The sequence below is a fragment of the Vulpes lagopus genome, chromosome 17, assembly GCF_018345385.1.
Source record: "Vulpes lagopus strain Blue_001 chromosome 17, ASM1834538v1, whole genome shotgun sequence".
Taxonomy (NCBI): Eukaryota; Metazoa; Chordata; class Mammalia; order Carnivora; family Canidae; genus Vulpes; species Vulpes lagopus.
Genome location: NC_054840.1, coordinates 23,348,645 through 23,370,386, shown reverse-complemented (window position 1 = coordinate 23,370,386; position 21,742 = coordinate 23,348,645). Strand labels below are relative to the sequence as shown.

Genomic DNA, 21,742 nt, shown 5'->3' with positions numbered 1-21,742 from the left:
TAGGACATTTCTGGACCTAAGGCCAGCATTTCTGTGTGTTGTTTCTTATATATCCTTTATGTAACCTTTAAACATGTACCCCCAGGGGCACCTGGGTGGCTCAGTCAGTTGAGCAGCCAACTCTTGGTTTAGGCTCAGGTCCTGATCTCTCATAAGACTGTGCCCACCGTTGGCTTCCATGCTTAGCATGAATTCTGCTTCAGATTCTTTCTTCCTCTCCCTCTGCCCCTCCCCCCACACTCCCTCTCTAGATAGATAAAATCTTAAAAAAAGAATTTATCCCCCAAAAGTCAACAACTACAAAAAAACTCTCTAAGACCCTTCAAAAAAATATCAACGTTACAGGAAAAAGAAAAAAAAAAAGGACAGAGTGTTGTAAAGAAGATAAAAGAGACAAAAATAAATGTAATATGGATTATTAATTGAATCCTAGATCAAAAACAGTATTAATATCAGCTATAAAAGACATTTGAGGGCCAACTGGGGGAATTCTGAGTATTACTGTATAAAAGTTAATTTTCCTAGGCTATGTAGAATATTTTTAATCTTTGTGGAGATGCACACTAAAGTATCTGGGGGTGAAATATCATGTCTGCAATTTATTTTTGAATGGTTCAGAAAGAAAAAAATAATCTACACACAGAGAAATGAAGCAAATGTAGGACTATGTTTTAAAAATCAGTAAGAGGGTGCCTGGGTAGCTTAGTCGGTTGAGTCTCTGACTCTTGATTTCTGCTCAGGTCATGATCTCAGGGTCATGTGATCGAGCCCGTGTTGGCTCCACGCTCCATGGGGAGTCTGTGTGGGACTCTCTCTCTCCCTCTGTCCCTCCTGCACCACTTGCTCTGTCTCTAATAAATAAATGTTTAAAAAATCAAAATAAATCAATAAGATCCTCTATTCCATCTCTTCTGAGATACTTGGAGAAAAAAAATATGCCTTTGTCTTATGATTGACTAATAGGTCAAAAGTAGATGTGCTAAGAACTTCAAAACCATGCATTCATACATGAAAAAAGCCACCCTGGCCCATTATCAAATTGGAAGGATACTATCCTATTTATCCTTTACCATGTTTGGCTAATACAGCCCCAGGATCTAAACTTACACAAAGACAAATGTTGGTCACACTTCAATGTCTAAGTCAGTGATTCTCAGATACTTTTTTGGCCCTGGTCCAATTAGAAAGGAGAAGGGAACACTCAAGAGAGGTCAGAATGAAAAGTGCCACTGCTATCATCATGACTATGGCCTGTGGCCGCCTTTACCATTGCCTGGGTAAAAAACACAGTAATTACACAAGTACAAAATATTAAGAAAAGGAAAATCTACCAGTAATTCCACATATATATTAACACACACATAACAGAAACTAAAACATATGCCCAACTCAAGATCACAAAGCATTCTTGGGAAAAAATGGAGAATGTCTACCCCTTGTAAATATATATATGCACAACAGCTTTAGAACATTACCAGAACAGCTGGACAACTCCTTAGATTTTATCCCCAGAGTCCTCAAGAGGACACAATGTAGTCATCAACAATCTGTGAAGGTTGGCAGAATTAAAAAAGAATTAAAGTCCTTTTCCTTGAGGTTCTCCTTTGTTCTCTTCCCTTTAAGCAGCTGGTTTGGCACCTTTCGTCCATAAAGGCTGAGCAGGGCCAGGAGTAGCAGTTTGAAATGCATGGCCTTGGCTTTTGGTGATCTGAGCCTTGTGGAAAAAAGGCACATGTTTCTGAAGGCCCAAATTGGACCAACCTAGCTTACCAGGCTAGATCAGAAAGGAATATGGACTAAAGATGTATGTTGTGTTTTAAAAGTATGTTGGCTTGAGAATCCCCTGTGCATTTATGTTTTGGGAATCCAGAGTGGCAGTGGGACTCTGGAGTCAAATTGAAGCCCTCCACACAACTAATAGGAAATAGGACAAATCTCTGGTATAGCCAACACCTATGTGAGCATATACAACACATCGGGACTAAGATTTCAGGGCAGACTCATTCTGCAATCCCAAACTGTAAGAACAGCTGCAGGGCAGCCCAGGTGGCTCAGTGGTTTAGCTCCGCCTTTGGCCCAGGGCATGATCCTGGAGACCCGGGGTCGAGTCCCACATCAGGCTCCCTGCATGGAGCCTGCTTCTCCCTCTGCCTGTGTCTCTGCCTCTCTCTCTCTCGGTGTCTCCCATGAGTAAATAAAATAAATAAAATCTTTAAGAAAAAAAAGAACAGCTGTAACTGTCCTGGGCAAAGTCCTACATGAAGAAAGCAAGGCTTCCTCTCTGGGATAGAATTTGGGATCAGTAGGTACAGGGAAAGTGGTCTTTAGGACTGGCACAGTGGCAATATTCAAGATTTTAGATTGCTGGTAAATCATGGTGGTAGTGGTAGGGGTTAGAGTGTTGATTACTCCAGGTTATTTTTTCTTGCTTGCCTTGTTGGTAGTTGGGGACAAAAGGACTGAGTATCATCACTCTGGTGGTATACTTCTAGGCCATGGATATAGAATCAACCATGAGGTAGCAGAATTCATCAATTAACAATTCTAGAAGCCCTTCCTGTATGGCCAGTATTATCTTCTGTACAATAAATATCTCAAGAGCCAAATTAGGAACTGATAAAGCTAGTTCCCGGAACATCTGGCTTCAGGAATCAGATTTCTTCTATGCAATAGGAAAAACCTACAGTCAGCAAAAGAGAGGCTTCAGAAATTAGTGTGTGGACCAAAACAACAACAACAACAAAAAACCCAAACCCATTCTATTTTTCATGATTTAGAGCTAGAAACCTGAGGTAATATAATAAGCTCAAGGAAAAAAATCTCTGACCTTGCTATCATGACACGGACTATGGGTAAAGACAGATGCAACAAATAGGATTAGGGTTACATTGGTATTTGGAAAGGACCAATCCAAAAGTGAGATTCAACGCTTATGATCTTGCATGAACATGGCTGGGGAATACCAGATTGAAAGAATAACCAGTGAAACCAGAGCCAGGTCTTGCTAAAGAAAAAGAGGTGAGGGAAGAAGACACTGGTTTTTTGCCCGTAAGACAGATGAGGTTATACCAAGTATTTGGAAATTCAAGAGCTGGAAACTTTTTGGGGATGGATGCAAACTCAGGAACCACGTTGGTGAGCTCCTATCAACAATAAGAGGCACTTACTTGAAAGATGGTATGGAGAGTGCGTCTCCAGAGAGCCCACTCTCAATTTACAAATGGGGTGCCAGGAAAACAGGGTTAGCAGGGACATCAGAACAACTTCAGAATTCTGAAAATGGAAACCCAGAGGCCTTGATACAAGAGTTAGAAATTAAAGGTTGGAAAAGCAGCTTAAAAAAGCACTGGCCCAACTTTGAAAATGTATAAAGAGCATTAGTGAAAAGTGGTATCTGAACTATCTCTATGTGGCCACCTGCAAAGGCAGTAGAATTCCTCCCAGGATATAGGAATTAGAATTATTGATAGAATTTCTCCCACCTAGGTTTTAAATTAGACAAAAGAATGGATACCATGAAGCAGTTAAAACCATGAAGCCAAGCTCTGTAAGCCTCTCTTCCATTTTCTGTTTACCCTGGATAACCCTAAATCTCTGCTATGGACTGGAGCTGACAGCAACATGGGTCTAGATGGTGCCATGGATACATGTTGAGTTTGCAGAACTTTGCTTTCTCTGGGGAAATGCTGGCTGTATATAGGATTGCCATTGGATCAATGACAAGATGGTGCAGTGCTCACACCGGCTCTGGGAAAGTACCGGGTTTCTAAATTTTGTTACATATAGGCTGGTGTTACGGCATTTTATGCTCTACTGCTCCCTGGAATGTGGAATATATGACACAAGACAGACTCAGCAACAAAGAAACCCAGCTTTAAAGATGCCAAATCACATCTGCATTTCAGCTCAAGGGGCCTCTGGGTTGCAGCTTGTTAGACCCCCAAAACAAAGCCCTTCTGGCAAGGGCAAACGTAGGAAAAGAGAAAAAAAATGGTGGTTTTATACTTACAAAAGGATTTAAATTTCTGTGATTGACTTGACAAGGGGTACGCTTCACAAGAAAGGGCTTTATTGGGGGTATTTTTCTATTGTTGGAATCATATTATTTGAACTATAATGTTTGTATCATCGAGTGACTTAATGTACTGGGGAGGGGAATGTGATGATCTGGAAGTTTGCTTCTGCTAGGCTCAGCTTAATGATTGCAACATCCCCCCAAAAGTTTCCTCCCTCCTCTCCCTCCTCTTCCACTGTCTCTCCCAGCAATCAGCCATGGCAGCAGCTGGCAGGCAGAACTAGCACATGGTATCCCAGAATCAAATCACCAGCTGAAATACTATTGGTCAGAAGATGAAAAACTCAATCCTGCCCATGAAAGTCAGCTTGAGAGGTCACTGTGTAACGTACGACTGCAACCCAGATGGAGAGATAGTATCGTGCAAGCTGACCACTCAGAATATGGGGGGGGGGCACCTTCGCCTCCAGGGGTCTCAAAGCTTTCCTTGGTTCTTTACTCTCCCTCCAGAGAGGAGAAAATGTGACCCAAGTCAAGGATGACACCCAGGTTCTAAAAGAGAGACAGTGTGGGGGTGGGGGTAACAGCTTTTGCTAAGAAGAGTTAAAGTGGTCCTCAAGGCTATTTGCCTCTACTGTTGCAAAGGGCTGGAAGCTGCTCCCCACCTCCAAAGGCTGAGTGAGCCCTACGAAGAGCTCAGGGTAATAATGGGCCTGTTGTGGGCGTTAGAAGCAAGAGTCCTCATGGCTGACCTATAGTTCTGGGGCAAATTTGCCAGGGTATAAAAGGTTGGCTGATCATGTCTTCCCATGGTCATCAAGTAGGAGGACCAGTTTCTAAGCAGAATTTGGGATACTGACCTTGCCCATTCTTTACCTCAATCAGTACTAATAATAATGACACAGGTGATTTTTGAAGGTTTCTATTCTAAATTAGGCTAAAATAGAAGGAAAGAGATTCTTTGTATGAATCCTCCTTAAGAGAAGTGGTCATGTTAATCAGAAGCCTACTTTTTTTTTTTTTTTTTTAAGATTTTACTTATTTATTCATGAGAGAGGCAAAGACACAGGCAGAGGGAGAAACAGGCTCCCTGCAGGGAGCCTGACGCAGTACTTGATCCCAGGACCCTGGGATCACGATCTGAGCTGAAGGCAGACGCTCAACCATTGAGCCACCCAGGTGTCCCGAGAGAAGCCCACACTGGACACAGGGTATGAATCAGGGATGTGCAGACTCTGAGGATGGGGAACTGTGGATGTGGATGTGGGAAAGCACAAGTGTCTATCCAAGAATACTCCCCCTGGCTCTTGGTACAAAATCGCAAATCTTTCAGCGTCATTTCCAAATAGAAAACCTCTGCTATCAAATCGGGGGAAATAATTTAACGCCAATGGTAGCAGAGAGGTGTTTTTGTGGTTTGGGGTTTTGTTTTTTTTTTTTGGACCCAGATGAACGAGTTCCAGATTCACTTCAAGTTCACACTCTCCACATCTCAGTATTTTTGAAATGGCTCGGATCTGTGCAGTTTCTTTTCTTCGAAGGACTCATTTACCCTAACAATTTAGGATTGTTACTTTAGAATTTGAAAATGGAAACTCAGAGGCCTTGGAACATAGAGTGAGAAATTAAAGAGAGGACAAGGAGCTTCGAAAGCAACTGGCTGAACACTGAGGTAGGGCTTGTGTCTTTAACCGCTATGGGGCTCTTCCACAAAAATATTTTGTACAGAATGAATATACCTAGTTGCATCAATGTGTCACATCCCCAAATTTGTGGGCGATTGGAGGAACCAGAGCATTTGACAGTAGAGTGTAAGGCTTGTGCGAGTGTACAGAGCTGACTCAGAGCAGAGTCAAGATAAAAATAAGTGGTTCCTCTGGCTTTGAATGAACCACCCCATTTCGACTACCACAGGCTGGGACTTTTTAGACACAGCCTGGAGAGCTGGCTTCCACCTGGGGCATTTGGTTACTTTCAAGCTTAAGAGACTAGCAGGATGAAAAGGTGACTGAATGGTCTGCTTACCCCGAAAGGAAAATCTGAGCATTATTCATACTAATTCCTTTCCTGGGGCAGCTGTTCAAAGAATTTTAATATTCAACTTTTACCAATATGATAGACAACTATTTATTTGATTTTCACTTGCGAGAAACAAGTCTAAAGAGAGCCTTTGTGGTCGACATGACAGGATGCCTTCCTCTACTGTGGGCCTTACGTCAACCACAGACCATGAAGTTACCATTAAGGGCTGCTCACGGGGGTTGGGGGGGAGAGGACACAGGACACAACATCATCAAGAAAAGGGGAAACAGGGCATTTTTCCTGAATGGTGAAAAGAATGCCAAACGAAACCATCTTTAACATCCTTCCTATAATTTATTCCCAATTTACGTGATTCTCCTCTAAACTGGCATTAAAGAAAAGTGTTATTAATACTGGAAACAGGACTTAAGCACTGTGGAAAATTTTATCTTTGCCTTCAAACTTAAAATCTGACAGGAGAAAAATCCAAACTCCAGAGAAATTAGGGAAATCAGCTCCTCTGAGAGCCATTCCTCTATTTCTGGCCCTCCTTCTCCTAAAAGCAGAAACTCGGCAAATGTGTCAATGGTGTCTACACCGTGACTTATTCTCTAGCACATGTAGTCTTACTGGGAAACATAGCATTAGCCGCATGAAGTCTAAATGCAGCCTAGGAAGACTTGGCTTGTGTATGTGTTTAAAGGAGGAATCAGAAAATGAGAACTAGTCCTAACTAGTTTTTTCCTACTTATCTCTAAGGTCATCCCAAGGACTCTCAGAACTCCGGTTTTGAGATCCTCTGCTTCTGAGCTGTTAGAAGCTGGTGTTGGGGGCTGTTGAAAGGTGAGGTGGGAAGGGAACACGAGAGACTATGTGGTATACAGAATACATTCACCAAGTTCTGGTTGTGTGCAGAACTCTGCTACGGCTGCCGCGGATACAAAGAAATGTAACACAGGGGTCCTCTGCTTTTGGAGCCACTTATAGTGAAGAGAGATTGTTTCCTGTTTTAACAAGAATGTAAACTGAGAAGCAGGGAGTGAGTTTAATGTTTGTCAAAATACAGAGGACATTAAAGCCCTATATGGCTTTTTCCTTATTCCTCCAGAAAGATTCCATGAAGAGTGAAGGAAATGGAAAGGGAGTTGAGGGGCAGAAATCTTCTGACTTGAGGTATCCGTGGGTACGGAGTAGCTACCCCTACTAAATTATTCTCCATTTAGATTCAGATTAGGACAGTTGGGGTAGGCATTCCAGGATCTGGTCCTTACTGTGGGAGGGCAGCCCCCCAAGCAGACACATCCCCCACTCCCCTTCTACCTTTTCTATAAAAAAGTATAAAGGACCCTCATTAAGTGCCCTTTCAGGCAGTCACAAAGCATTTCCAGGCACTCAGCTGAGAAGTGTTTCTGTAAGCTGAAGTCCTCCTCAGCCCCTTCTGGAAAAGCACAAATATCAGCATCCTCTTACACAGCTGATATCTAGGGTTACCTCCTGAGAGGTTTCAAACTCTCTCACAAAAGGACAATCTGCCCGGGCCTGTTCTTTTTTTTTTTTTTTTTAATAGGGAAAGGAAGACATTCTTGTAGGCCCTTGTCTTTTCCTATAGAGAAGGAAATATTTCAGGAAAAACAAAACAAAACAAAACAAAAGAACAAAATAAAAAAAAAAAAAAAAACCCAACCACCTTAAAGTGAAACACAAATGCAAACAACCACCACCTCATTTCAGGTGTGAGGATGAGGACCAGGAATTCAGAAGAGCTCTTTAAAACACTGAGAAGCTGCACTGAATCATTACTACTGAGTTGTGTTTTGCTTTTTAACTAATTGTCCTTTTCGTGCTTATCCCATGGCCCTGGTCTAGCCCACACAGCCCTTTGAGGGAGGCGGGGGTGTGGGGGGGGGGGGGGGGGGGGGGGGGGGGGGGTGTCTGTGAGCTGCTGGCCAAGACAGAGGAGAATGTTTCAAATGGTTGCAACCGAGGTAAGCATATCCCTAGAACCTGACCTCATTTGGGGTGAGGAGGCCGTTCTGGTTTTGGGGTTGCTCAGAGGCTGGGTTCTTTCTGGTACTTCCTGGGATGTTCATCTGAGGAGGCTAGGCATCTGAGGAGTGCCTGGCGGAAGGGTCACAGCCAAAGCGAGGCTCCCCCGTAGCTGAATAACAGTCTGGGAAGTATCATTTTAAAATGACATGTATCCGACCACAGTGGGAAATTAAACAGGACAGAGAAGGCCAAGGAGTAGGGAAATTACAGCTTTGTCATTCCCAAGTCAAAATGTAAGCAGAAGCAAGAGATCTGGGCGCTGCAGCAGACAAACACCCGATCCTCAGGCCTGGAGTCAAGGCTGGAGCTTGCAGTGGAAGAGCAAGCAGGAATCTTCCATGGGAGCTAAAGCCACAGCCCCACAGCAAGCAGGAGATAAAAGGGTAATATCCTCAGATCAAGTCTCAACACCTCTCTCTCTGGGGAAGCTGAACCACCCTCTTCTATTAGCACCCCCTTTAGACAGCTACAGTGTAAAATGGGAGACAAAGAGAGGAGGGCGGCCTCATGGGTCAGTAGCAGCCCTCCCTCCGAAGCCCAGACCATTAGCTTGGCAGTTGCAGGGTTAAAGCCAGCACTTAAAAGAAAACTGGAACCCCATTAAGCCCAGGCTCATTAAGCCCAGGCTCGGAGAACAGGGAGCAGCAGGGAAGCCAAAGGAAACTAATTTTGGAGGTTCTCCAAGCTGCCAATCACAAGCATATTTCTAACAGTCCCAGTGTTGTTTGAGTTGGTTGTTTTTCCACAGGCTGCACAATAGGGTCTGGTTATTCATTGAAAAAGTCTGCAAGGGAGCCCCGCCCTCCATTCACAACCAATTTGGAATGCTCCATTCAGGCCGGAGGGGGACTCAGCAGCTCAGCTCGCCGGGGCGGACCGAGCAGAGCCCAGCTGTCGCCACAGGGACGCTTGCTCGCCCAGCGCGCTGTGTTTATGTAAGAAATTCAGACACTGCAGGCGCCGGCCTGCTCTGCACCCTCCCTAACATTCGGATGGCCGAGCCCCTGGCTCAAATCTGCAAGGATGTGCAAGTCAGCTCCGAGGAAGGTCGGAAAGTGCCCTCTGGCACAAGGGGGCGGGGGGGGGGGGGGGGCGTAAGGCAAAAGAAAACTGTCCCGTGCTGCCCGGTTCAGAATCCAACTGTAGCTACCAGCAAAGAGAAAAAGACTTCCCTGGTATTTCTCCTGCCCCCGGGCAAGCTGGTTTGCATTAGAGGACACCTCTCTATGGAAGTCAGCCTTTCCAGACTCCTTGCTTTTCCATTCACTGCCAACAGCTACATGGGGAGCCACCTGGCATCCTCCCCAAGGGAGAGGGTCTCTGGAGACACCACTCGATTCTCTGGCTGCAGAGGGGGGGAGGGTGCGAGCTACCTATTATGAACAGCTTCACAGTTCCTCTACCGGCTTCACATCCGGCTTGAAAGGTTTATAATCTCCCCCAGCCCCCCACCCCCACCATGCCCATGCGACATCAAAAGGGAAGAGCATGGATATGTTGGGGTTGGCGGGTGAAATCTACTCCAAGGACAACGCAAAGTACAAGGCTAAAAACTGGTTTGGTTTCTTGGAGATTTTTTTTTTTTTCCAAATCTTCAATAATTACCCTGAAGAAGATCTGATGAAGCCAGTCTGACAGCCAGGGTTTATTTCAAGAAAAGCATACTACTTTGTGAAAACCAAATCCAGGAGATAAATTAGCTCTTGGGTTGTTTCCTTTTTTTCATAACAGATTTGGCTATTTTCAAATATCTTCTGTTTACCTCTTCTCATTGCCTGTCCCCCCCCCCCCCCGCCCCAACACTAGTGAACTCAGATGTGACTCAGGGAGCATTTCTCTCTATAGTGTTTCTGACCACAGAATCCCCACATTCAATGCCTTGGCTGCTCTGCAGACCAGTGGCTAACTTATCCTGCTCCTGGAGTCTTTGCGCCCTGTGCTGCAACTTTCCCCCATGCTTCCTCCTTCTGGGCAGGGGAGCCCTCTTTATTTGCCTTGTGGGGGTCTTCTCCATGAGAAGAGCTGCTACTTCATTGCCAAGCCTAACGGAGTACTTACATCACAGTTACACGCGCACACACACACACACACACACACACACTCACACTCTCTCTCTCTCTCTCTCTCTCCCTCTCTCTCATAAGCACCCACCGCAAATACACTATGGACCTAGTATTTTGCCCCTCCTTTAAGCTGAGCCTCTTAGAGGGCTGGGACAATGATAGAAACTGACGACCAAAGCCTCTGTTAAATGAGCTTGATGAGTTCACAAAATGAATTTTTAAAAAAGCAACCTAATCCGGTACTGGCATCAGCATGCCTGGCGCTTGTCCAAGAGCTGGGAGCTGCAACATGACAAGACTCTGAGCTCCTTGGATTCCAAGTGGAGAAGCACCGTGTGCCAGGGCACAGATGGGGCCCAAGCTGCCTCAAGGGCAGCCATGCGCCTGAGAGGGGGCTGTCAGCCTCTGAGCCTCGTTGTACTTTACCACCATTAAAACTCGAAAAACATGTGGAGGGTACAGTCTCTTGGTAGAAACCACACACCCTACCCAAGCCTACTACCACTAACATTTTTCCTGGGGCTGAAATTCAAAAGATGATACTCCTAGATGGTAGAAATGAGCTGATAATACAAATCCTCAGCTTTACAGAGCTACCCATGTTTTAATCCCATGAAAGTAAAGAATGCTGAAAACGAGATAGATGGTAAGGTCTTGAATGATTCTAGGTTTTTGTTACCTCTGGCATCTACATAAGTGATCTGCCTGGGGCAGACACACATGTAATTCCCCATCCCAAGTCTTTCTTGCCAAATGCAAAGGACTGGAAAGGTTACTGGGTTTTATTAGAGGGCTAAGAGCACAAAGACATCAAAGAGGAAGAGAGAAATTCATTGTTTTTAATAAGCCTAACTGAATTAAAGTTAGAGAAAATAGATTTTGTGTGAACATATGGCTCTCTTAGATAAACGGGAACTCCAGGTCTTGGATCCTTAAGAGTCCTGGTCAAAGGATCTTGGAGGCTATCAAAACAGGAAGGATTTCAAGTCACTTAGCACTCTCCCAGTGTAAGTTAGGGGGCTAGCTAACAGAGACTCTGAAAGATACCCTGTAGCCTGGAGTCAAACGTCCTCTCCCTTCCACTGTTCTCTCCTGGCTTTCCAGAACAGTACTCTTCTGCCTTCTACCTTCTTTTGCCTTCAACAAACTGATAGCCCTGACTCCCTCAAATCTCTTACTTTCAAAGTGCCTACTGTTACTTTCTAACCTTCCAAACAAAAAGACTTTGGGACAATCTTTTCAAATAGAAATGGCCCAAGACCACAGGGCAAGTTAACAAGAGTTTTGCTACAGGCTGGTCTCTGCCTCTACTCTATCAACTTCATATGTAGTTTTAAAAAAAAGAAAAGAAAAGAAAAGTCCAGTTGAATCATCTCATATTAAAACAGGATTAAGATCAATGTGTTTCAGGCTCAAGGGCTGCCATAACAGTTAATTCTATTTCCCCAGCCACCTATTGCAATGTATTTATGAAAAGTCGATTTTATCAGTTAATTAGCCAGTCCTTAGGAAATTACTAGTACTTCCTCCAGTCGGTCCATTCTTTTTGAAACACAGATCTAAAAAAGAACACTTCAAGGGGAAAATAAGGTCATTTGGATTTTCAAACAGTTCTCTAAATTATATTTGCTATGGAGGTCACGGTTTTAAAACAAGATTTTTATCATGCTTTTTCCTCAGTGTAAAATAGTTTTGTTATTCAAGATGCTGACAGGTAAATATTCACAATATCACAAATGAGATTAAAAAATTAATCTGAAATCTGCATTTAAAAAATACTATTTATGTATACTAAAGTCTAGTAATATTGTTAAGTGCCCAGTCAATCCAGAAAAAATTAAGGTAAGCTCTGCCTTCCCAGATCTAGAGCATTTTGAGTTCCAATCTTAGCCACCATTTTGATTTATAGTTAAGTCTATGAAAATGTATAGTAAAAGTGTGACACATCTAACCACTGACCCAGATTTCCAGGTTTGTAGATTCCAGGTTTGTATGTTAATACACATATTTAGCTACACACACATTTATATTATTCAAGATATATACACACACACACACACACACAGTTTTTATCTATATGCACACTAGTATGTCTTATAGGAAAGATGTCAGTTTTATAACTTTGTTTTATAGGTCTCTTCCAAATCCTAGATGGAAAAACTCACAGCACCAAGATATTTAATAAGTTTCTCAGGATCCTGGAATGAAGAGCACTGAGATGTCAGACTGGGTGGCCAACAGTCTCCCTATATCTTTCTGGAGGGCTGGCTCCAGGTCTTTGAAATAATGAGGGAGCCTGTGGAACACACCTGTACATGCCAGTACCTGGCTCTGCAGCTTTGTGAGAGGTTCTTTAAAGATAATATTTTATAATTTTTCTTATTTCACCTATCCCCTCCCACTTGCCCCAACACACCAGTCAGTAGCTCCAGTGATCTGGACCATATATTATCCCCTCTATAAAATGAAGGGGTTGGGCAAGACTATCTCTACAAGGGACTTGCAGCTTGAACCATCTGGGATCTTCAAGGTTACTTCTCAGGACCAGGGAACAATGGGTCCAACTGGTAGATCCCCTATGGTCTACAGGTTGCACTTTCTGTTCCACTGAATTTGACCTTTAAGAATTTCCAGAGTGGGGGGGAGGATACTTTACTAACGTCTGTATTTGTGAGGTAAGGGAAAGTCTATACAGCTAGAAGTAAGCAGAGCATTTCTGTAGGACTTACAAGAACAATGGTTTCATTTATTCAAATCACACTTAGAAGACTATGGATGGGAACCCAAATCTGGAAAACTGACAAAACATAATCTCTTTAGAAGCTGAGCTCATAGCACTTACTGAAAAAAGTAAGCCATAATCCTCAAAACTGACATTCTAAAAAAAAAAAAATTACCCACATTACTTTTCTTTTTCTCTCATACATAAACACACACAGACTCTGCCTCTGCCCCCCACCTCACTCTCTCTTTCTCTCTAACACACACACACACACACACACGACAATTAATTAAATCATCATTAAAAGGGCAGGAAGAAAAAAATAAATAAATAAAAGGGCAGGAAGATCAGTGTGGCAGGCCACAGAAGAATATCTGTTACAAAGGCTTTTGCTACTGCAGGGAAAAGGTTTGCCTTACTGGGCAAGTGCAAGTTTGGTTTACAGTTCGTTGATTGGCTGATTCAAATCAACTCATAAGGTTTTATTAAATCTGAATGAGTTTCTCCCCCTCCCCTGGAATAATCATGGGCTCTTCCAGAAGGTGACTGCAGTGAAAACAGATCATCAATCCAAGGCTGTGAGATGTGCTCACAGAGAAGTCTGTCCAGCCTCAGGCTTTGCCAGCTCCCTTGCATCTACACACTGTCACTCACAACTGCAGCCAAACCCGTTACACATAATGGTAAGGATGAACGGCTCAAGTACATACCACCCTGTACTTGTGCTCTTAACCTCTAAGACAAGCTGATCTATTTGAAGCTATCCTTCTTAAACCTCTATCTCCCGAAAGAAGAGTCAGAGGGGGGAAAGAATTATTAAAACACTTTTTGAGGCTACTCAACCATCTGTTTTATCCTTAAAGGACAGGAAAGCTCAACCTTAAGAAGTTAAAGCAAAAAGCAAACAAAGTAAAAAACACATCACGCTTGGTAAGTAGAAATCTCTCTCAATGCATCTCCATTTTAGGTAGGCATGGCAATTTAATTAAAGAATTTAGCACATTCTATTGGCTGAGTGGGAATTATTTCTAAGGAGCCAAAACACATTTATTGATTCCTTCACTTTAGCCTATTCCTGCAGATAAACATCTCTCCAAATATAAATCTTGTTTACTGACATCTTTCTCTAAAGAGCATACCTTTGCTTCAGCACATGAAATCAATTTGAATGCAGTCATCTCAACTCCCTTTTAACTCTTTGGGTTACAGAGAAACAAACAAAAGTGTCATAAAAGCATTTCAAAGAACTTCTGCCAAGAAAGCCACCTCCCAAACAAACTGCAGTTTATGCTGTTCTGAGCAGGAACTGGAAAGGCTGGGCCAAATTGTCAACACAGAACAAAGTGGGGTTACAAATCCTGTCTTTTATCTTGCAACACACACACACACACACACACACACACAATATTTGGGTTATCTTTATTTAGCCTTTTAGTGGCAAGCTTCCCAATCACTTGAAAGCAATTAAAAGGGCAATAATTAACATGCATTTACTTTCCTATAGAAAACAACTACAGCAAGCTGTGGCAACACTAAGGTAACTATACATCTGTGGGTTACAGTTTATTCCCTTTTAAATTTCATGGCATTGTGCCTTGAATAGGAGGTCTATCATTAAAGAATATTTTGCTGGTACCTCTGGTCTTTCATCTAATGCTTAAAACAGCCAGCTTTTACTTAGATACAAAGATACCCTCTCTCTCCTATGGCATTCCCTCTCTCTCTCTCTCCCTCCCTCTCTCTCTCTCTCTCTCTCTCTCTCTCTCTCTCACACACACACACACACACACACACACACACACACACACACACGATAAAACAAAGCTGGGAAGAATTTGTTGCTGCAAGATGAGAAATCGAATCCTTGCCTGGCTCAGGTGCTTGCTATTATAAACTATGACTAAGAGACATGAATTTCTCTATGATGCAACTCTCAAGAGAGGCAGCATTTTCTCCAGGCCTCTCTTAAACCTGCTCACTCGCCAGTGACTAATGCTCTCTAGAGCTGCCCTGTGCTGCTCACATTTCATCAGCCGGCTTTGTCCTTGATAGCTCTGCCTGGACCATAAAAGCTCCCAAACCTGTTGAGGACAGCCCGGAAAGATCAGTGCAAAGCTAACCATGCCCTTGCCAGCCTCGAGAGCCATCTTTTGAGTTCCCCCACTGCATTTATTATCTCAATGATAGGCGCACTTAATGACCATTTGAAGAAAAAGTTTTTACTCCTCTCTGAAAGATAATGTCCTGACAACTATGCAAAACACAAGAGTAAATCAGGTCACACTGTGACCACCCAGTGTCAACCTAGAAGTAGACACAAAATTGACAACATGTTGGGTGAAGCCACAATTAACTGGAATCGTCCATTAACTATTTTCTGCACCTTTAAAAGAGAAAAAAGTGTCAGACTCATGATCTGCATCAAGGACTTAATTTATAAAACAAACAAACAAAACACTGTAAAATAATGTCTGGTTAGAGGATGTTAAGTCCAACATCTTACATATATAATGTAAACTGTTTTTATAATTTTGAGCTTGAAGCCTTGCAGTATTCTTAGGCAAAAAGAAATTTAGGATGAAATTATGTTCAGGAAATCTTACCTGCCATAGAATAAAAGCATTTTAGAAATAACTCCAATAAGGAATGAAACAAAAGTTTCGAGGGTTAACTTTGAATTATTAAAAGAAACGAAATGCACTCCAGGTCCACACAGGCTGGCGACGGCTGAAAAGAGTCTTCCAGACATGGATGTGCCCAGACCAAACATTTTCAGAACAAATGTGCCACCACCAGAAAGGTACTTACAGTTATCAGACTGGAAATCTGGGACAAACTGTTCATCATCAGGAACTTGTGCTGGAAAAGAGATTTTTATTTTAGACCTTTACGTTTTATTCAAGAGCACAGCAAAATGTTTGATATGGAAAATCGGACAGCCAAGAAACTTGCCTTCAGCTAACCAAGCCTCTTGAAGTTGACTGAGATCCTGAAACAACTCTGGAATTGAAAACAGAAGACACCAGAATGAGAACTCCTGTGCCCAGGAGGGCAGGGAGGACAAAGTCTCCGTGCTGCTCTCACAGGGGCGCCATTTGAAGAAGCCACAGAGCAAAGGGAAAGCTTCACTACCTTCAGAATCATGGGCCAGATCTGTGTCCAAAAACTTTCTCTTTCTGTCAATCACAGGCCGCCCTCGACATTCCTCTGATCGAGATTTCTGCAAGAGGCCAAGAGACAGTGAAGGCTCAAGGGAAACACACAGGTCAAAAGGGGGCTGTGCCACTCAGCCAATAAGGAGGAGACTAATATTCGAAGAGGGAGAACAAAACAAACCAAAGCCACATAAACTTACCCCTGGGACCATAAAAGGGACTTGCTGATCATAAAACCCATCCATGGTGCTTCCAACGCCTCGAATATCACTTTGAAAGGTTTCAGCATTGAGTAATTTCTGGGGGGAAAGGGGTCCTCCTGCAATATGAATTTGGGAGATTTTAACTGAGGGGTGGGGAAGAAGAGAAAGGAAGTAATTTTTACTGCTCTTTCTTTAGGGCCTGTGCAAAATCACTACCTTTTCCCGAAGTACTTAAAGCCCACTCAGGGTGTAAGCTTTACAGGCTAAAGGTGTGCTTGATTAAGGGCATCAAAAGTTCCTAGTGTACTTAGTGTCAAATCCATTTACCAGCTATGCTTCCCTCTCTTATCATGAACATCCTAAATTTGCTACTATGTGTTCCCTATAAAAACAAAAAACAAAGCCCCTTATTTTCATTATAAGAGGATGATTTCAAGATTCTCTCCAATACAAGATTCTCCAGGGCATTTGTAAAGTTAGGTCTTTCTTTTTTTGTTTCAAGAGATAATTTAATTTTTGACAGTACAGTGACAGGAAGTAGAGAAAATGGGTTTAAGCATTCCAAATTATTGGCAATTAAGAAACTGACATACATAGTGTTTCTAAAAGTGGTTTGTAGGTCAGTGGTAAGATACTATATATAGTTCCAGGAATATATCGATCAGAGATATACTTATTTTCACACAACACTCTTTTAAAACCTAATTCTTCTGTCCAAACAGATGTAGTGTCTGTAAAGTCACAAACATTCCTATGGCAACCTAACAGATATCTGTGATATCAACTTCTAAAATAAATAAAATAGCTGTGAAAAGTAATGGATCAAGGAAACCAAATTCCACCACACTTATTTTAAATGTATCCCTACCACAGACCTTAAAAGCATTAAAAGCAAAAGATTTTTTTTTTTTTGCTGTAAAGAAAATTCAGTTTGTTTCTTATAGTGAAGCCAATTTCCCCCCAAACTTGCCAAAAGATAAAATTAAACTTGTTTGGGCACTGTCAAGTCTTGGGGCTGGGAAGATAGGTTGAGGGTCAAAATGGAAAGGAGGGGCCTTTTTCTAATTCGGGAGGAATAAAGTAACAATTTTAGGAAGGTACTACCATCTTCCCGAACCCTTTGTTTCATTCTCCAAATAGAAATGCAGTGAAATCAGCAGAATAGAGCAAACAGTAATTTCATTTACCCCAGCTCTAAACAGAGCAAAATGCCTAAGGATAATGCTTTTGTTTACCTCCTATACACATTTTAAATAGGGAACTTCTTCTCAGTGGGCAATTCCATGCAGCTTGTTTTGCACTTTGTGGACAATATTAAATTTTCTTAAGTAAGGAGGATACAAGAGAACCCTTCACCGCCAACCTCCTCTCAGCACTCTGGCCCAAGGAGTCAGGAATTTCCAAAGTCAAAGAGAAAGGGGGCGAGAAGTAAACTGCACAGTCCATAATTTCCTAGAAAAACACTCCGGCTAGCTTGCCTGCAAGCCTTCCAAACAGCGCTGAACTCCGAATAAAGCCTCTTTCTCAAATGCCACCAACCCCGTCTACACAACCTGAGAAGCATCCGCAGTGAGTGGAGGGACACGAAAATGCGTCCTCTCTAACCTTCCCCATCTGTCAGATTAAATCGTGACTTCAGAAATTCCGTCAGTGTCTAGGAGGGAAGGGGAGCACGGCGAAGAGCTCGGCGGGAGACCTATTTCAGAGCCTCACGATGAACTATGTTGCGACACGCCTCACCACGAGGAGCAAAAAAAAAAAAAAAAAAAAAAAAAAAAAACACCTTTTTAAAAATGAAAGAAGCTTTGCCATCAGCGAACCCGAAAGAGGCATCGAGGATTTTTTTAAAGCAAGCTCTCAGAGTTCAAGGGCTAGGAAAATCTTGTTCAAAGTATAGGGTTGGTTGCTTTTTTTTTTTTTTTTAAGCCTTAAGGGAGTTTAAGCCACTTCCTTTGTGGTCCCCCCCTTCCCGGTGCCCCCAGGAAAACTTTCACGCGGCGCAGCGGCGCGATCGAGGCCCCTCCCCCGCGGCGCGCAGCGGGCCTAGTTTTATGAATGGGAGAGCGAGCCGCGGCCGCCGCAGCAGGTAAAGGCTGTAACTGGATCCCTCGCGCTGGGCCCCATTCACAAAACAAGACACGCTTCCACCCAATTCCCAGCCTTCCCCATTCATGAAAACTCCTTCAGATGCGCCCCCGCCCCCACACCCAACGCACGCCCAGCCTCCGACGCAGGCCCCTCACCCCAGCGATTTCGGAAGAAAGCTCAATGCTTCATTCACAAAAAAGGGAAAGGAGGAAAAAAAAAAAAAACTGCAGGGAGCCGCGAGCCAACGAAAGAAACCCGCTTCATTCATAAAGTCATCCACATTCATAAAACCGAGCCGCGGCGCCCGGCGCTATCAACCGCCCCCGAAGCCCCGCGCCCCCCAAACCTCCAAGCATCTCTCCTTGGCACCCCTCCTCAACCGGGAGTTCGGTTCCCTTCAGGGGTCTCCTCTTCTCTGCAAATGCAGACAGATCCCTAACCCAGCGAGAAGCATCTATCCATCCCCCCACCCCCCGCACCCGTTTTCTTCTCCACTATCCCCAGGCCGCTGCTCTGATGCTCCCCGATTTCTCGAGAACCGCGATGCAGCCTGACGCCCTCGGGCTGCTGGGGGTGGGAGTTGGGGGACTGAGCGTCCACTTGCCACAATCTGAAACTTGCAAGGCCTGCGTAAGTTCCTGGCCAAGCCCCAACCCCTCAGGCTGCACATGCCTGTGTCACTTAACCCCTCCTGGTGCTTTGGGGGGCATCACCTCTCAAATATTTCCCTTCAAGCTGCTTCCCGCCCCCTCCTCCCCACTGCAAAGCTCCGCCGGGCGTCTCTTCTCGCGAGCCTCCAAGTCTCCTCCGGGCTCTCAGACCTCCGGAGATTGCAAAGCCCCGCAACTCCGAGCCCCCCCCCATCTCCACCCGAGAGCCCCCGCACCCCGCGCCCGGGCGCGCCTCCCCGCGACGTGCGGAAACCCGCTCTTGGAGCGCTCCCGAACCGTTAGCCACCCCCACCCTACGCCTCCCACGAACCGAACCGGGCCGGGCCGGGCTGGGCCACGGGAGAGGATGGGGCGGCCGGCCGGGGAGGGGGGGGCGCTCAGTTCAGATAGAAAGTGCACCCGGACTTTGAGGATTCTGAATCAGCCAGTGAACTCTCGCCGGCTGGGCCCTTCGGTCCCGTCCCTGGACACCCCCTCCGAGGCCCCCCTGCCTCCTCGACGCCCCCTCACCTGAGGCAGCCGCTCTCCTCCCGTTGCAGCGGCCCCGGGGCGCAGGCGCGCTCACGCACGCGCGCACCGGGCCTGGGCGCCTGGGCGAATGGCTGGGCCGAACCGCTCCGGGGACGCTGAACCGCTCCGCGCACCAGCGGCTGGACTCTGCGCCGCAGCTGCCAACCAGGCTGGAGCGCTGGCCCGGCCCCCCGGGGCCTGCTGCTCCGCCCGCCGCCATTGGCCGGCGGGCCTAGCTCAGTCTGGTTCTCATTGGCCGGCGGCCGCTCCTGCGCCTGTCCATCACGCCTTGTTTACCCTGTCTGCGGGCAAATCCAGCCAAGCCGCCCCACCAACTCCAGCCCCCATTGGTCAACACCGCGCCCCTCCCCGCCCCCTCAGGGGTCTGTTTTACATAATTTATGCACCGGGGGCCTTTGTCCAATCAGCACAGGCTTGTTTATATAATGAATGTAAGGACGTTTTTCATTCATAAAAAACGCGACCTGAGGGGGAAGCTTAGCTGAGTCAGTGAAGCACTTAAAGGGGCCGAAGCCGCGAAGTGTCGCGTTTACTTCCCTCCTCGCAGCTCTCCCAACTTTTCGCCGAGGCAAGGCTCTTCCCGCGTCCCCACTCACCCCTACTTCTCCCCCCCACCCCCTCACCCCCCGCCCGGGTAACGCCACCGCCTGGATGGGCCGCTGGGCGCCAGACGTTCGCAGCTGCAGCACCAAGCAAAGTTATCATTTTAGAATTCAGGCGAGAGGAATTCGTCATTCCACCCAGAAAGAAACTCGCTGACCGACCTGGGCGTTTGGCCCACAGAAACACAGAAAACGGAAACCGAGCCCTCTAATCTTAGTTACCTTTAAGAGAGGCCTTAATTTCCTTTAACCAGGTTTCCAGTGGGGAAGAATAAGCAGGATCTCCCTTTAAAATCTGAGCTCTCAAACAGATTCCAGTTACAATTTTATCCTGGCAGAGCCTAAGGCCCAAGCAAATTCCGTTTTCTCCCCCTGTTTAATTGCATTTTACAACCTCCGCCAGGGTGGGTTCTTGACCCGAGAAGAGCTGAGAGAGGGGTCGGAGCTCAAAGAAATCCTCTGCGGGGATGGCACCAACCAACCAGTCGACCGACCTAGAAACGTAAATCCCTCCGAAAGGGGCCTGCAGCGTTAGACCGCCTGCCTCCCTTCCGGGACTGCTTGTTTTCCATTTAAGCGTTGAATGCAAGATGGTGCATTTGCGAGTTAGATCCCGTGCAGCTGGGAACGGCGAGAAGCTACTCTGCCTGCCAAACGATCGGGCACTAACTGCAATTGCTGAGATTCTTAACAGGGTGTTCCAGGAAACAAATAAATAAGCAATCCTCTCCCCCCTCTGCCCCCTCTACCCCCTTCTGTGAAGGCTGGGCAGCTCTCTGCGCTCCCCCAGGATGCTGGGGTGCCCTGCCATTCCCCCCATGTGCCAGTGGTAGGGAGGAAAGACGCCAAATGCTAGGAGAGAACCCCAGTGAAGGGCGGTCCCAGGGTAGCCAACTGTAGGACTGCCACCACCTCTGCCATGGAGAATGCAGTGTGGATTTTTAGGAAAAAAAATAATTTTTTAAAAAAGATTCTACTTATTCAAGAGAGACAGAGAGGGAGGCAGAAGGAGAGGCGGACTCTCCGCAGAGTAGAGAGCCTGATGCAGGCCTGGATCCCAGGACCCTGGGATCTGGCCCCTGAGCCGAAAGCAGCTGCCCACCCGCTGAGCCACCCAGGTGCCTCTCATCCGTGTATCTTAAAGAAAGAAGCCTCTTGATTTGTCATTTATAGCCTAAGAAATGCTGGGGTTCACCAAAGGAATGTGGAGTACTCTGGTTGAGTCCGGGACCCAGCAGTGGTCAGGTGTGAGTTATTGGCTTTGAAGAGATTGGGGTGAGCATGAGTTGATGGTAGGGGAAGGTGCTCTGAACTTTCAACAGCAGTTCCATGATACTTAATTTCCTAGTCGAGCATTTTGCTTCTGACCCCAGCTCAAGGACAGTTTTTCCCTTAGTGCCTCTCTTCATTCCCCAGGTAGTGCTATTTCTGTCTGGTGGCTGGAGATTTTACCCTAGTCCTGCTGTGTTTCCACTTGGTTGCTACCAGCCCTGAGGGCTTTTTCTCTCCAGTTAGACTCCCTGCCCAGGTTAGCTCCCCACCCACTTCCTCCCCTCAGGGCGGCAGGCCCCAGAGTCTATATGTGGGAGACATAGCATGTGCCTCTGTTGCTCAGCAAACC

The 21,742-nt window shown here is 45.4% G+C and overlaps 1 protein-coding gene across 1 annotated transcript in view; it reads right to left on the bottom strand.

Moving 5' to 3' along the window:
- ETV5 (ETS variant transcription factor 5) overlaps window positions 1–19,661 on the bottom strand; it is a 59,720-nt gene extending 40,059 nt beyond the window's left edge. The window contains exons 1-5 of the mRNA XM_041731857.1: window positions 19,499–19,661; window positions 16,227–16,345; window positions 16,004–16,091; window positions 15,824–15,871; window positions 15,680–15,730 (exon numbers count right to left, since the gene is read on the bottom strand). Coding sequence (XP_041587791.1) covers window positions 15,680–15,730; window positions 15,824–15,871; window positions 16,004–16,091; window positions 16,227–16,271 — 232 coding nt within the window. The 5' untranslated portion in view covers window positions 16,272–16,345; window positions 19,499–19,661. The remainder of the gene's footprint in view (window positions 1–15,679; window positions 15,731–15,823; window positions 15,872–16,003; window positions 16,092–16,226; window positions 16,346–19,498) is intronic.
- Window positions 19,662–21,742: the final 2,081 nt, after the last annotated feature.